This window comes from Panthera uncia (assembly GCF_023721935.1).
Source record: "Panthera uncia isolate 11264 chromosome E2 unlocalized genomic scaffold, Puncia_PCG_1.0 HiC_scaffold_19, whole genome shotgun sequence".
Lineage (NCBI taxonomy): Eukaryota > Metazoa > Chordata > Mammalia > Carnivora > Felidae > Panthera > Panthera uncia.
Genome location: NW_026057588.1, coordinates 26,376,782 through 26,393,408, shown reverse-complemented (window position 1 = coordinate 26,393,408; position 16,627 = coordinate 26,376,782). Strand labels below are relative to the sequence as shown.

General features: G+C 49.9%; 1 protein-coding gene across 1 annotated transcript in view; it reads right to left on the bottom strand.

Moving 5' to 3' along the window:
* The window catches only part of NOD2 (nucleotide binding oligomerization domain containing 2), a 36,379-nt gene extending 25,783 nt beyond the window's left edge, over positions 1 to 10,596 (bottom strand). Inside the window, exons 1-2 of the mRNA XM_049621222.1 lie at positions 10,530 to 10,596; positions 3,653 to 4,119 (exon numbers count right to left, since the gene is read on the bottom strand). Coding sequence (XP_049477179.1) covers positions 3,653 to 4,111 — 459 coding nt within the window. The 5' untranslated portion in view covers positions 4,112 to 4,119; positions 10,530 to 10,596. The remainder of the gene's footprint in view (positions 1 to 3,652; positions 4,120 to 10,529) is intronic.
* Between the last annotated feature and the right edge of the window lie 6,031 nt (positions 10,597 to 16,627).

Sequence of the window (16,627 nt, the reverse complement as noted above, 5' to 3'; positions counted from 1 at the left end):
GACATGAGTTTTCGGTTCAAAGTGCCCCTTGAGTGTCCAGCACAATGGAAAAACACTAAGGCACATCATTGTGAAATTTCAGAATGTTAAGGGCCAAAAGAAAATTTTACATGCTTCCAGAACGAGCTATAAAATAGTTTTGGAATTCTAGCAATTCTTCTCTGGAAGACAGCAGATAAGGGAGTGATCATCTTCAAATTCTGAAGAAAAATGATGACCAACCCAGAATTCTATACCCAGCCAAATTACTGACCAAATACGAGGAAAGTCTGCGATATAGAAGAGCTTAAAATTTAACTCCTATATACTCATTTTAAAGCAGAGGTGAGACCTGATCTCCCAGAATAGAACAAACCATGAAAAGGAAGACATAGTAATCAGGATTTAGGAAAACCAACACAAGAGGACCATAAAGGGAAATCTTGGGATGACGGCTCCGCACTGCAAGCAGAAGACCACTAGTCGAGGAAGATTGGAGCAGTGTGACTCAAGACTCAGATGTGTTGAGGGTAATTATATCCTAAATGTCCAGGCAGGCCTGGCTCTAATCCTTGTCTATATTTGGTGTGCCTGCGCCACAGGCTAATGTCATTCTTTCTCTCGCCCCCTGTTGCCTGGGTCAGCTGAGGACACCCATTTCACCCCACAGAAGTGTTTGGCCTGGCCCTATTCCTGGGAGCTGGAAGAGCCGTTGACAAGCTTACAACCGAACACACAGAGAGCCCACTTCCTCTGACCATATTCCTGCTGGACATCCGGCCCCTGACTCATATCCGCCCTACCAGATCCTCCAGCTGTAGTGAATCCTATATTTCTCAGGACTCACTCATGACTTTGCCCACTGACTTCTCAGCAGGAGCCCATACAAACTTGAGAAGGTGAAGCCAGACCATGTCCCTGAGACCCTGTTCAGCATCCCTGCTCCTGGGAGCCTGCATCCAAGAAAGTGAGGCAGCACTACCCTTTCCAGACACCGCTATGCTTGTGCTTGCTACGTGTTTTTCAAAACAAAACACATTGCTCGGAGAATCATTGCATAAGGTGTTAAAACTATAAAGAAAAGCAAAGAATTGATTTAACACAGAAGTCAGGCTAGCGGTTGCGATCGAGGAAAGTACTAGTAACATTCTATGCCTTCGCATGGGTGAATGGGAACATGTTTATACCACCATATAGGGCATTATACGTTTCTCTGTTGGCATGCTACATTTCCCAAGTTAAAGGTGTTGGAGTTAATATTGTAAAAGAGTCAAGCGATTCAGCCTGACACCCTGGCCCTAGCCACCTTAGCAGGTGCACGAGTCAGATGGACAGCTGGTATTACAGCCTCAGGTTTGCTAGCAACTGTTATGCTCACCTGTGCGAGTTCACCCCACGAAGCCCCATATTTCATGTCAGAGAGTAAAGATCATAAGCTCTGGAGACAGTCAGGCCTGGATTTGAACTCTAGCTGGGCCACTTCTCAAATGGGTAGTTTGGGTAGTAGTGTTCACTGTTAAGAAACAGTATAGCCAACACTACACCCTTGGAAGGTAGCAGTGTGGCTTAGAGACAATAAATATAGAGGCTAAGGACAGTGCCCGGCACATGGTAGGCACTCGGTGAATAGTAGCATTGGGTATTTAAGGATATGGTTCTTTACCTTACATTTTGATTTGTTCCATAGCATTTTTCAGCCCCCAACCTGCAATCTATGACAACCACCTCTTTACAGGAAATTATAAGGTCAGTATATGAGAGTATACAAGGCAGTCCTGGATTGGGAAGATAAGGTTAGTGGGACACACCACAAGAGCCACCCACACTTGTCAGAAATGCAGCCACTGGAGGAAAGCCACCAAGTTCGAGAACAATAGCATTCCAGAACTCAAAACAGGCTCAGAGAGAACTGGATTCTAAAAACTTCAACCTCAGGCAGCCCAGTCCCTTTGTAAACTCCTACCACCTGCAGATCTCTTGTCAGCTACTCAGCTCAGTCCCAGCCCTCCCTGCTTCTGCTGCCCACAGAGCCCTTTCTTCAGATGGATTCTTGGCTTGTTAAAATGCAGCCTTTCTTCTTTCCTAATATCAGTATTTAAGGTTACAAATTTCCTTCAATGTTCTGCTTTCACTGTCCCCCATAAATTTTTATAAACCAGGTTCTCATTATTGTTTGGTTCCGAATATTTTCTGATTTCCATTATGATTTCTTCTTTGGCCCATGAGTTCTCCTATTTTCTTTTTTCATCAACCCAATTACCTCCTCTCTTAGTGCCCTGTTTTCTCTAGACCCGAGGCCACCTTCTCTAAACCCATCAGAGCATCCAGACCAGACCACATTGTTGAACACGCCATCAAAAATGACAAGACACAATTCTTTAACTTCCCGTGTGGGCTGATTTGATCCCCTCAACAGATCACAAAAGACACCAAGGTAGGTGCAACAACTAACATGTCTTCTGTAATCCCCACAGGGCCAGGATCAAGGAGCTAGTACTCAGGGGACAATTGTAGGTTTCATGTGAACTAAGGAGTAACGAGAGGGGACCACATCACATCTGCTCTGTAAATACTCAGCCACCTTGAGCTAGCTTTAAAACAGTCTTGAGGACAGACTGGCTTATCCTATCAGTCTCAACCACTTACCTAAATGCCAAATACACTTTTTTAAATAGTCAAATAAAAACTAGAAAGTCCCCCAATTCAGCCCATTCTAATGCTGCAATTTAGCTGTAATTCATTCAATAATCCATGTGCTTCGTCAACAAGTATTTATTGAATGCCTGCTTATCGAGCCCAATAAGATTCAAGAATCTGGCACATAGTAGGCATCTACCTATATTCTGGCCAAATAAATGAATGAATAAATTAACAATGAACAAACGAGTCAAGGTACTTGGTCCAACATGGCACTCTCATGCCACCAAACCCCTTTTCTGGGCATCAATTTTCCAATATATAAAATGGGATGTCAGCTACTGTTCCATCTGTATCACAAGAGCCCTGAGGGTCACTGTCTGGGGAAAAGTGAATAAAGAGTTTCCAAGACACTTTTCTGGTCTCGTGGAATGGCATCCTCGGAGGGAGTTGCACCCCAGCTCTGAAGGTCCACGAGCCAATGCAAGTCCGTATCAGAAATCCAATGTGGACATTTAGGCTACATTAGTCCATAGCAGGCTCTTACTAATAATTAACGATTAACTATTAAGTTAAATGATGTACTAAGTGCAACGTAAAAATTATTAAATACAGATACAATCCAACGAATTTTCATGATCTGTTGAGCTGTTAATTCAAGAGAGCCAAAAAGCATACGAGTACAGAATAGCATTGAGAACAGAGCTGAGAGCAGCCAATGGAAACGAGCAGTGAATCTGGTAGACACCGTTCTAAGCATCATGCACATGAACTCAGTGACTTCTCCCGAGAGCTTTACTGATGCTTTACAGATGAGGAAAGGAGACAGGGGAGATTAAGGATGGAGAGTCCCCAGAGAGAAGCCCAAAGTCGCACAAAGCAGGCCCTGAACAACTTTTACCTGCCTGGCTGCCTTGTTAGGGAGCATCCCATCACCTTTCTCCCCAGAGGGCTGACTCCACAAAGGCAACTTAGTCTCGGTGACTAAACACTCTTTTCCTATGAATTCTGATCGCCCAAAACGGAAGTGCCTTACCCGCTGGGATGACGTGAAAACAGGCAGCCTGATTTCATCACATTCATACCGGCTGATGAAACCCCGCTCCTGTGCCAGGTCCAGCACGCCCTCCACGTGGCTGTAGAGTCTCCTGACGATGGCGGGCCGGTGACTCTGCAGGTCATGCGCTGGGTGGGGTGAGTGGGGATCCCAGCGGCAGGAAAGCTCCGGAGCCTGACAGCCGGTCTGGGCCTCCCGGACAGCTGCAATGAGCTGTTCACAGCCCCAAGCACCCTTATTCCAGACAGTGTCCAGGAGGCGCCTGGCCAACTGGGAGAGGGGTTGGCCCAGGAGGCTGAGGCCCTCGTAGTCTTCCCAGGAGAGGACTTCCCAGGAAAGCAGCCAGTCCAGGATGCTCTCGAAGCCCTCCAGGGACCCCGAGACCAGCAGCTCCACCAGCTGGCTCCTCTGCGCCTGGAGAGCCTCCTGTGTGCACATCTCATAACCTGGGAAGGAGAGTGAGATCAGCACAGGACTCCTCTGGAGGCAGGCAGGGGGCAGTGGAGGGGGCAATTCGGCCCCACCCCAAGTCCGGAGAGGCCACAGATCTACTCGGATATCACCCAGTCCACACTCTCCATTATACAGATGTACAGACTGGGGCCCAGAGAAGGCAAGAAATTGGTCCAAGGTCCCACAGAGAGTTCGAAGCAGCCAGGAGTTAAATCAAGACCTCTGGTTTCCACATCTGCCTTCCTCCCTGCCTTAAGAAGTTTAGTAAGGCTTGCGCTGATATTATGAGCAATGTTCCCAAGGAACCTGGAAATGAACACTCTTTGAGATCTTAGGAGAGGGCTATGCCCTGCCGGCTGGATTCAGGCGGACAGCAGCACTCTCTCCAATGACAGCTAATAGCTACTAAGCACAGGCAAAATGCTGGCACCATACTAAATGCTTTCACATGTGAATTCGTCAGCACTCTGAAGTAGATGCTATGTCGGCCCCGTTTTACAGATGAAGAAATTGAGGTGCGGGAAGGCCAAGTGACTTATACAAGAATTCAGACAGATGAGGTGGGGCTGGGGTTTGAACGTAAGCAGTGCAATTCCAGAAAGCATGCCTTCAATCCCCTCCACATTTGGGTTCCACACAGGGGCCCGAGCCCATGCCTGGTAGGTAACCCACTGCGATTCCAAGGGACAGAACAGAATACTGCTATAAAGATCCCAACCCAGGGACACCTGGGTGGCTCAGTCGGTTAAATGTCCTACTCGATTTCGGCTCAGGTCATGATCTCATGGGTTCGTGAGTTCAAGCCTGGCATTGAGCTCTGTGCTGACAGAGCAGAGCCTGCTCGGGACTCCCTCTCTCTCTGCCCCTCCCCTGCTCACGCATGCATGCTTACTCTGTCTGTCTCTTTCAAAATAAATAAACTTAAAAAACAATCTCAGGGGCACCTGGGTGGCTCAGGTGGTTAAGTGTCCGACTTCGGCTCAGGTCATTATCTCACACCATTTATGATAAGTTCAAGCCCTGCGTCAGGCTCTGTGCTGACAGCTCGGAGCCTGGAACCTGCTTCAGATTCTGTGTCCCCCTCTCTCTCTGCCCCTCCCCCACTAGCACTCTGTCTCTCTTTCTCTCTAAAAAATAAATAAACATTAAAAAAAAAATCTCAGCCCCAGGTGAAGCAAAAATCATAGCGCAAACTAAGTCATTTCAAAGCCTAGGAGAGCACGGACCCCACTTACCACCGCCTCCTTCCCAACTGCCCCCAGGCCCTCCCTTCCCTTTCACTCCCGCCACCGCACCACACATTACATGCTGTCATGCCTCTGTCAGTGGCTTGCTCTGGGCTCCGCCTTCAGACTCTGGGTTCTGGGAATCTGAGGGGAAGAGATTTCTCTGAGCTCCAAGCCCTGGGAGGGTCCCCAAGCAGCAGAGAAAATCTCTCAGCGGGCTCCATTGTGCGACTGTCACAGGGACCAGGGACGCGGACTGGTACAGTGCCCAGAGAAAGTGAAAGGGAAAGGGAAAGGGAAAAGGAAGGGCAACACCTCCTTGTTTTTACAAAACAGAGACATTCTGAGATACTCAAGGGAGCAGATGCCAAGGTGCCTAGAGATTTTGCAACTTTCCTCGTTACTGTTTATGTGTCTCCCGTCCTTCTTGGCCCAAGCAGAAGCCTGGGTCTTACTCATCCTGGCATCCATAAGCTTGGCACAGGGCTGAGCCCCGGGGAGGCGCGGGGGACGGTGGGGGGAATGCTTATGAATCAAAACTCCACCGAGGAAGGGGAGGGGCTGGAACATTCTACGCCGGTCCACATATGCCAGCCAAAGGAAGGGACAGGAGATGTCTCCAACCCAGACTGCTGCCAACACTTAGGATGGAAATCCTTGGGCTCCACATGAGGAAACTGAGGCAGCAAGGTTACCTGCAGTTCGGGCAGCTTGCGAGGGCATCCCCCGTGCAGCGGCTGCTGCTGTAAGTCAGGAACTGAAATAGATCTCTCTGGACAAGCAGGCCTCCGCCCTGTGTCCACTGCCAAGCAGAGGAGTCAGGAGGGTAGAGATGGGGCGCGGGGAAAGGAGAGAACAGGACAGGTAGGAAGAGGTCTGGGGTTGGCCCTGGCACAGCTCTCAGCTGTAGAAACGCCAGACCCGCCGCCACACCTGTCCAGGACCTGGGGCAAAGAACCACCTCCCTCTGGGAACAGCCCAGAAATGGGGTGGGCACTCTCCCTCTGACCCAATGCCTGGCGGGTATGTGTGCAGCCAGGAATCAAAAACAGGAGACCTGACATTCCTTGCTGACATCCTCTTACCCAGAGGATACGTGGGAATGAACAGCAGTCCACTTCTCTGCTTCAGGAGAGCCTGGGCTACACTCTCCCCCTGCAGAGATCATTAGGCTTGGTGGGCATGGCCAAGTCCCCTGGGGGCAGGCCTTGGGCATGAAGGCAAAGGCTGAGTGACACAGGACCGGCGGGTCTAGATTTCCCCACAGACCCCAGGTCCCGGGGAAATCCTGAAAGGATGGTCTGGAGGCCAGAGCTGGCCAAGCCACTGTGTAGAAGTAGGTAATTTTCATCCATCCTGGTGGAAAGCCCTGTGCGTCCACCATGACCTGCACCGACAGACCCCCTCCCCCCGACCTGAGACACACCCACAACTGTGCTCACCCACAAGGGGACAAGCAGAGGCCCTTCCCAAACATACCAACAATGCTTGAGCCACATACACCCAACTGGTGATATCAAGGATTTGTGGACACCTGCAGGGAGAGACAGGTCCCAGCCCTAAGGGTTGGGGCTCTGGTCCCCCACCAGCAGCTGGAAAGTCCCAACTCTTCCCTGGCCTCCTTCCAGAAACCTCAGAGCAGGCGGAATCCCCAAGGACCAATTTGGTCAGACCCCTGCCTCTGAGCAGGCATTGTTCTCGTAACATCCTTGTAAATATCCGGGGGGAAAACCTGGCCTTGCTGCCAGCTCAGGAATTTCTTCATCATGTCCAACTTAAGTTTCTCCTGCTTTAGCTTAAATTGGGAGCAAGAGAAAACAGATGACCAGTCAACCCTTATTTCATAAAAACCGTCCCGAAAATCCAGCTTCTTGCTTCCTTATCACCTGTTCAGACTTCCCCTTCAGACGAACTAAATCTCTCTCTACTGTCTTTTCTTCTCTACTTGAGTTACTGCAAGTTTGGAGTCCTTCACAGTCTTCTCTTGAGGAAGGTGAGGCCCATGAAAAGAAAGAGGCATGAAACAGAGTCAAGTAAAAGGGGCAACCCACGTGGGCCTCCCCTGACCCTCCGGCCCGGGGCCCAGGCCCAGGCCCTGACACCTCCTTCCTTCCTGAGACCACAGCCAGCCGACTTTCTCCAGACCTCTGAGCCCGCTGATTTGCTTAAGGGCTGAAATTTCAGCCCCCTGGGCCCATGCAGGCCAGAGAAGGAGGGAGGCCCAGGGAACCTTGGCTCCTTTATCTCAGGGGGGCCCAGGCCTTCCCTGGGGCCTTGGACCCAGCCCCGCCCCTCCTGCAACCCTCTTGTATTCTGCCCCCTTCCCCGAGCTTCTCTCTGGGAGACCATTTCCCTCCCGCACACAGACTGCAGTCTCTCCATCAGGAGAATAAGAGCCCTCTCTTCCTCTGCTGGCTCCCACCCCAATTCTGTGACTCCCTTCAAAGCAGGAGCCCTTGTCTCTTGCCCTACTGCTCTCCTCCAGTCCTCCCCTCCCATGCCCTCTGGGCACGTCCTCCTGGGCCCCCCAGATGGCCACCAGTGACGTGCACATTGCTGGGCTCTCAGCTCTGGACTGGCTAGCTCCGCAAAGGCATCTATCAGAATGCCCTCTCTCTCTCTCTCTCTCTCTCTCTCTCCTTGAAACACTCCCCCAACTCTGACTTCTCCTCCCATCCTACCGGCTGCTCCTTCTGTCTCCTTGGCTAGTTCCTGATGCTGGGAGCCCCAGAGTTGTGTCTCCTTCCCTAGGTGAGCTCACCTGCTCTTCTGACTTGAAATGCCAGTCCCCAACTTTCTTCCTGGCTCCAACCTCCCCACTAAACTTATCTGACTGTCTAATGGGCATCTCACACTTAAAAAGCATAACACTCCAGATCCCCTAAACAGCCCCCATCTCGGGTGACAGCAGGGCCAAATTTCCAGACTCACCAGCCAAAAACCTCCGACCCATCCCTGACTCTACCTTTCGCTCCCATCCAGATCTCCCTGACTCTACCTTCAAACTATACCTCAAATTGGAAAATCTGGTATTTTCCCACGGCCTCTATATCATGGGTACAAGCCCCCAGGGCCTCTTCCCAGAATGACAACAGTGGTCCCCTCGCCGTCCCCCCACTCCACGCTTTCTGCCCTCACCTCTCTACAGTCTGACTTAGTCTCTGCTAACTCCTGAGTCAGAGCAGGTGACTCCTGCCTTCAAAGTCCTCCAGTGGATCCCAATGCACTCAGAGTAAAAACCAGAGTCCTCACAGTGGCCTTCAAGGCCCCATGCAACAGACACACACCTCCTCACCCCTTACCTCTCTGTACTCATGTCCTATTAATCCCCCACGGGCACCTCGCCCACCCTGCTCCAGCCACACAGACTTCTTCCTTGTTCCCAGAACAAGCTGGACCTGCTCCCACCAGGCATGCCTCTACCTGAGGGCCTTTGCACATGCTCTTCCCTCTACAGGTGAACTGTCCTTCCCGTCAGATATTCACATAGCTCACCCTTCACCTCCTTCAAGGCTTTGCTCAATTGTCACCACCTCAGGGAGGCCCTCCCTGATTATGCTATATAAAATTGCAATACCCAACCCCAGCCCTCATCCCCCATGCCTGCTTTGTTTTTCTCCGCAGCACCTCTCACCGCCTGACATATCACGTATGTACTTATTTGATTGCTGTCCTCCTCCTTTCTAGAATACCAACTCCATGAGGGCAGGGAGTTTTGTCTGATTTTTTTTTTTTTTTTTTTTACCACTATAGCCCCACTGTCTTACCCAGGGTATCAATAAAGATCATTTGAATGAATAAAAGAATGAATTTACTCTGGGGTGCCTGGGTGGCTTAGTTGGTTAAGCGTCCAACTCTTGATTTCGGCTCAGGTCATGATCTCGTGGTTCATGGGTTCAAGCCCCGCACAGGGCTCTGAGCTGACAGGGCAGAGTCTGCTTGGGATTCTCTCTTTCCCTCGCTCTCTGCCCCTCCCCAACTCACGCTGTCCCTCTCTCTCTCTCTCTCTCTCTCTCTCTCTCCCTCTCTCTCTCTTTCAAAATAAAAAAGAATGCATTTACTCTGCATGGTTCCAGGAGGCAGAAGTGGAACCAAGCAGGGGAAATCTGCAAGTCATAGATTTTAGCTAATTGTAACAAGAGCCGTAGGACACTGAACGGGCACCTCGTAACTCACTGTCACTGGGCATACCCAGCAGAGGGATCTTGCACTCGGTGGGAGGTGGCTGGGCCAGATAGGGGCCCCTCCCAGCCTCAGATCCCAAATTGGCAAAGAGAATCTGAGAGCAGAGGCAATGGAAATGTCACTCTGGTCTTTACCAAGGGGACAGGACCAGGCAGACAAGACCAGCCCATGGGGAGACGGAGGCCACAAGAGGGACAAGCCTAAGGGCTCAGAAAGAGGGGAAGAAGCTAAGAGCAGACACACAGCCTGGGGTCCAGCTGGGGGAGGCCCTCCCAGAGAAGATTTGGGGAGGCTTTTTAGTTTGCTCAAAAGCAAGTAGGACCAGATGGCTGCTCCCCAACATGAGGACTAAAGGAGAAGGCGGAAGGCACACAGGATGCAAGGCTGGGCAGGCCCTGGTGTGGGGGCCTGGGTGGGAAGGGCTGGGGATGAGCAGGGGTCTCCACACCCACCAAGGGAGGGGAGGAGGCAGAAGGCTCCCCTAAGAGTTTCAAGTCCCCAAGCAGGATTAGAGATCACCCCGGCCCTCTCTCACCTACACCCACCCCCTCACAGGCATGCTGAAGACGGGGAAACTGAGGCCCGGAGAGAGGGTAGCCTCCTTTAAGACCCGAAATCTGGCCTCCTAATTCCTAGGCCAGCCCTGCGCCTCAGGACTTCTCATCCTGCAAGTTCTCCCTCCACACCCACCAGGAAGGCCAGACACAACTTCTCTCCAGACAGCAAAGGCTCCTGGGCCCGGGGCCCGGAAGTTCTGCTCACGCCCCCCAAACCTCCCTATCCTCTGTAGACACTGCCCGCCAGGGGGCTCCCCTACCTCCAGAAGCCCCCTTTCCTTCTACCTCCTATTTAGTGGCCGGGACACCCGAACGGAAAACCAGGGCAAGGCCTCCCCAAGTCCGGCTGGGAAGCCAGATGTCCGAGTCCGAGGGACCGGACTCTGGGCGCCCAGCCCCTCCCCGCGCTCAGGTGCCGGATCGGGGAACACTCACCGCGCAGTCACCTGCGCCCCAGTTCCTCCCCGCGGTCTGGCCCAAAACTCCAGGCTCTGACTCGTACACCCCTTCCGCTCGCCCCGTCCCTCCGGTCCGGGTGCCCCACCCCCCGCACTCTCCCTAGCCACCCTACCCGGCGGGCCCCGCCCCTCCAGCCGGGACGCTCCGCCCCTGCGCCCTGCCCACCCACCCTGCCTGGTGGGCCCCGCCCCTCCGGTCCGGACGCCCCGCCCCTGCGCCCTGCCCACCCACCCTGCCTGGTGGGCCCCGCCCCTCCGGTCCAGGCTCTCGCCCCCCCACCACCCTCCCGCTGGCTCCCACCTCTGAGCGCTCAGAGCTCTACCGGGACTGGGCAGGTGGGCGGGCAGGAACGGGACCCCCGCCAAGTGTCTCCTACTGAGTGAGCCGTCTTTCTTTCTTTTTTTTTTCCTTTTTTTAAAATTTTCAATTTAAATCCAAGTTAGTTAACATATAGTGTAATAATGGTTTCAGGAGTAGAATTTAGTGATTCATCACTTATGTGTCACACCCAGTGCTCATCCCCGCAAGTGCCCAGTGAACCAACTTTCTACAACAGGGAACCAGAGAGCTCTCAGGACAAGGCCCCCTCCAGACACACCGCCCCAGATATCCTGCGGCAGGAAAAGCTAAGAAAGCTGTCCCAGCCGGTATGCGCCCTTTGTGTCCACAGTCATCTAAGGCCTTGATATTGGGAAGTCCCAGAAGAGTGTTTTCCAGAGTGTGATGGGTTACCTGTCAGGTGAGCGTGGACAGGACATTTAAATTCCTCTTTTTTCCTTTGTCTTGCCAGCCTTCCGTTTCAGTTGAGGCAAGCCGGCTCTGTTTGGTACTAATGGGGCTTGAGCCTCTCTAACACTGCCCGCTCTACTTGGTTCTGCCACCATACCTAACCAGAATTTAACGGTACTGTTGTTGTTTCCAGTACAGTAAATTTATTTTATTGTATGGTTTCCTATTCGTCTGAGCAGGTGACACTGGTTTTCCATTGAAGGTATTAATATAAACGTTCCTTTTAAAACTCTGGTATTTGGACATCTTTTAACGTAAAAGAAAATAACGGACATTCACATGGCGCTTACTGTGTGCCAGGCTTTACACACATTAACCCAAGTCATCCCAGCTATTGGGTATTGGTTGTGATTTCCAATTTATAGGGGGAGAAACTGAGGCACAGAAAAGTTAACTAACCTATCCAAGCAGTGACAGAAGAACCAAGATTTGCCCCCCAGGCGTCTGGCACCAAAGTTGTGGCTCTACCCACTGGACCACACTGCCTCCAGGTAAATACCTGCGATGCTGAGTTATTAGACAGACTGCCTCTACCCCAGGGAAATCATTCCAGATGGGGCACAGATCTATCTAGAGGAAGGTTGGCCACCATTTTCTCTGTAAGAGTGAAAAGCTGGAAGCTTCCTAATGCCCCGTAATAGCAGATTACTTGAGAAAACTGACAGAGCAACTGAACTTGAAAAACTGAACGGACTCATCTTCTCTCATACCCCATATCCAACCTGGGAGCAAACTTTCCAGCTTGACCTTCAAAATATATTCAGAATGCAGCCACTTCTTACCATATCCACCATGACCACCCAGGTCCAAATCACCATCGTGTCTCACCTGGGTTATGGCAACAGCTCCCAGCCTTTCTCCATGATTTTCCAGCTACAGTCTTCAACACGGCAACAGCAGCGAGTCTGTTAAAAAAAAATAAAAAATAAAATAAAAAAAATTTTAAAGAGTCCAATTATATCACTTCTCTGCTAAAACCCCCGCAATGAGGCCCATTTCAGAGTAAGAGCCAGGAGGCCCTTACAAATGCTGTTTGCACCCAGTGCCCTCTCCAAGCTATCCCCTCATTCATTCTGCATTGATCACACTGGTCTCCTGGCTGTTCCTGGAATATGCAAGGCCTGCAGCCTTTGCATTTGCTATTCCTTCCACCTGGAATGCTTTTCCTCTAGAAATCTACATGGCTCCCTCCTTCACCTCTTTCAGGCCTTTGCTTTTTTTTTATTTTTATTTTTTATTATTTTTTTTAAATATGAAATTTATTGTCAAATTGGTTTCCATACAACACCCAGTGCTCATCCCAACAGGTGCCCTCCTCAGTACCCATCACCCCCCCACACACCCCCCATCAACCCTCAGTTTGTTCTCAGTTTTTAGGAGTCTCTTATGTTTTGGCTCCCTCCCTCTCCAACCTCTTTTTTTTTTTTTCTCTCTCTCTTCCCCTCCCCCATGGTCTTCTGTTAAGTTTCTCAGGATCCACATAAGAGTGAAAACATATGGTATCTGTCTTTCTCTGTTTGGCTTATTTCACTTAGCATAACCCTCTCCAGTTCCATCCATGTTGCTACAAAAGGCCATATTTCATTCTTCCTCATTGCCATGTAGTACTCCATTGTGTATATAAACGACAATTTCTTTATCCATTGGCCTTTGCTTAAATGAGACTTACCGGGGCACCTGGGTGGTTCAGTCAGTTGAGCGTCCGACTTCGGCTCAGGTCATGATCTCACGGTCCGTGAGTTGGGGCCCTGGGTCGGGCTCTATGCTGACAGCTCAGAGCGTGGAGCCTGCTTCGGATTCTATGTCTCTGTCTCTGTCTTCCCCTCCCCCATTCGCACTCTCTCTGAACAGTAAATAAACATTAAAAAAAATGTTCAGAGGGGGCACCTGGGTGGTTCAGTCAGTTAAGCGACTGACTTCGACACGGGTCATGATCTCAACTGCTTGTGAGTTCGAGCCCCTTGTCAGGCTCTGTGCTGACAGCTCAGAGCCTGGAGCCTGCTTCGGATTCTGGGTCTCCCTCTCTCTCTGCCCCTCCCTCGCTCACGTTCAGTCTCTGTCTCTCAGAAATAAATAAAACATTTAAAGAAAAATTTTTTAATTTAAATGGGACTTTCTCAGTGAGGTCTTCCCTGACCATCCTATGTACAACTGTGCCCCTCCCCCGGCATCCTTTTCCCTGTTTTATTTTGTATTTTTCTAGAGTGCACTTACCTGTATACCACGTACTGTATATATTTCCTTATTTATTGTCTTTGATGTCAGTCTCTCACCCCAAAGAACACAAGCTCCAAGGCAACAGAAACCTGTCTTGGCTCCTGTCTTATCCCAGGGCCTAGAACGGGACCCGAAATGCAATAAATATTTGTCAAGTGAGTGTACCAAAAATGACACCATAATTCTAATAAGCAAGGAAAATGAATGAACTACCGTAGTCCACAAGAATCACAGTCTCATAAACATCGTGTTGGGTGAAAGAATCCGGATACAAAAGCTTAATACTGTCTGATGTCATTTGTATAAAGTTCAAAAGCAGGAAAAACTAAGTGCCAGTGATAGGAGCCAGGATAGAGGTTACAACTGGGAAAGAGGTTGGAGGTTGTGACCTGGACAGGGGACAAAGGGGATTTCTAGGGTGCTAGTAATGTTCTAATTTTTTATCTGAGTGGTGGTTACATGGGTGTGAATACTCTGTGAAAACTGATCAAGCTAAACACCTATGATATTTGCATTTTCCTTTACGCTTGTTATATTATCAATAGAAATTTTTTTTTTAACGTTTATTTATTTTTGAGACAGACAGAGACAGAGCATGAACAGGGGAGGGGCAGAGAGAGAGGGAGACACAGAATCTGAAACAGGCTCCAGGCTCTGAGCCGTCAGCACAGAGCCCGATGCGGGGCTCGAACTCACAGACCGTGAGATCATGACCTGAGCCGAAGTCGGCCGCTTAACCGACTGAGCCACCCAGGCGTCCCTAGAAATTTATTTTTAAAAGATGCTCCAGAGGTATGCTTTTTAGCCTTGTAAGACCCCATAATATATGGCTAAATTTCAAAAGTAGGTTGCCTTTCAACAAGAATGCCAAGACACGTTAAGGGGGAAATGTCTTTTCACCAAATGGCGCTGGGAAAATTGGATAGCCACGTGCAAAAGAATAAATTTGGTACCCTCCCTCATAAATACAAAAATTAATTCAAAATGGATCAAAGACCTAAAAATAAGACCTAAAATATAAATCTCTTGCAAGTATAGGCGTGAATCTTCATGATCTGTTATATCTCTGTACAACCACAGCAGTGCCCTCAGCGTATTCTGTCTGTGGCCCCAGTTTTAAAATCCCACAGTGGCGCCTGGGTGGCTCAGTCGGTTAAGCGTCCGACTTCAGCTCAGGTCACGATCTCGCGGCCTGTGAGTTCGAGCCCCGCGTCGGGCTCTGGGCTGATGGCTCAGAGTCTGGAGCCTGCTTCCGATTCTGTGTCTCCCTCGCTCTCTGCTCCTCCCCCGTTCGTGCTCTGTCTCTCTCTGTCTCAAAAAAAAAAATAATAAACATTAAAAAAAAATTTTTTTTAAATCCCACAGTATTGGGGTACCTGGCGGGCTCAGTCAGAGGAGCATGTGACTCCTGATCTCCTAGTCATGAGTTCGAGCCCCACAGTGGATGTAGAGATTACTAAAAAAATAAATAAACTTTAAAATCCCATTAAGAAACTTCGGGAGTTTTTTTTTTAATTTTTTATATCAAGATTAGTTTCAGGTGTGCAACATAATGATTCAATGCTTGTATATATTATGAAATAATATAATATTTATATATATATATATAATATATATATAATATATACATATATATAATATATACCCCAATAAGACCAGTCACAGAACACAATAGTCACAGAACACAAAGACTTGTTTTTCTTGTGATGAGAAACTTTTAAGATCTACTCTCTTAGCCACTTTCAAATATACACTACAGTATTATTACCTGCAGTTGCCAGGCTGTATGTTACAACCTCATGATTTATTTGTGTTATAACTGGAAGTTTGTACCTTCTGGCCCCCTTCACTCATTTCACCCACCCTCCCAACCCCCGGCTCTGGTAACCACCAATCCATTGTCTGTATCCAGGAGCTTTTTTTTTTTTTTCCCTTGTTAATTCCACATATAAGCGAGCTCGCGCAGCGTTGTCTGGCTTATTTCACGCGGCATGTGAAAGGTCCACCCGTATTGTCGCAAATGGCAAGATATCATTCTTTTTTTGTGGCTGAGTAGTAGTCCATCCTACCTAGACATCACATTTCCTTTACATTCATCTATCGTGGGTACCTAGGCTGTTTCTATGTCTCGGGCGTTGTAGTTAATGCTGCGGTGAACATGGGGGTTCAAATATTTTTTCAAGCCCGTGTTTGCACTGTCTTCAGATAAATACCCAGGAGTGGGCTTGCTGGATCATACCATAGCAGGACGTTTGAGAGTTTTAAAAGGTTTATGTGTGTACCCCCAGCTGTGGAAAAACAAGATCGACAACGACCAGGTTTTGCATCACCTACGATCAAACACACCTCGCCAGTTTGGGTTTTCTTTGCCACCCTTGTGGCGACATACCTGTGAGTGATCAATTCTTGAATGTAACACAGGAAGTGTGGCAGCGTTGGAGTCTCAGGCTTGAAAGACACCCAGAGTGGCGGTGAGCGGTCGTTTGCAGCGTTCAGCTATTTGCCTGGGGGTGCTCGGAGGATCCTTGACTTAGTCTCATGTTGCAATTGGGGAAACCAAGATTCAGAGAGGGGCGGCGGCCTGCCCAGGTCACACAGTGAGTCGTGGGCCCAATCAGCACTTCTTCTGCGTTCACCCCCTCACTAGCGCACCACACGATTGCCGAGCACCCGCTCTGGGGCAGGTACGGTGGTAGGCAACGGGGACAGAATGCTGACCCAGGCAAGGTCCCTGTCGTGGCGGCATTTGAGACTGGCAGCGAACAAGTAAACAAGTAAGCAAAACCATGATAGGTGTCAACAGAGGGGCCGGGGAAGGCCACACCGAGCACAGACAGCCAAGCTGCAGGATGAGAGAGAGCCAGTTGTGGAAAGAACCAAGGGAAGGGCGTTGCTGGTTGAAGAGACTGTGAGCACAGGCCGTGAGGCAGGCGGAGGCATAGAAAGCAGCCCAGGCTGGCGGGCGAGTCCAAGAGTGAGGTGAGGGAGGCAGCTGGCGGCTGGACAGGAGGCCTCCCGAGGGAGTCTGGACTTACTCTGACTGTGCTGGGGGCAGGAGGAGAAGGAGG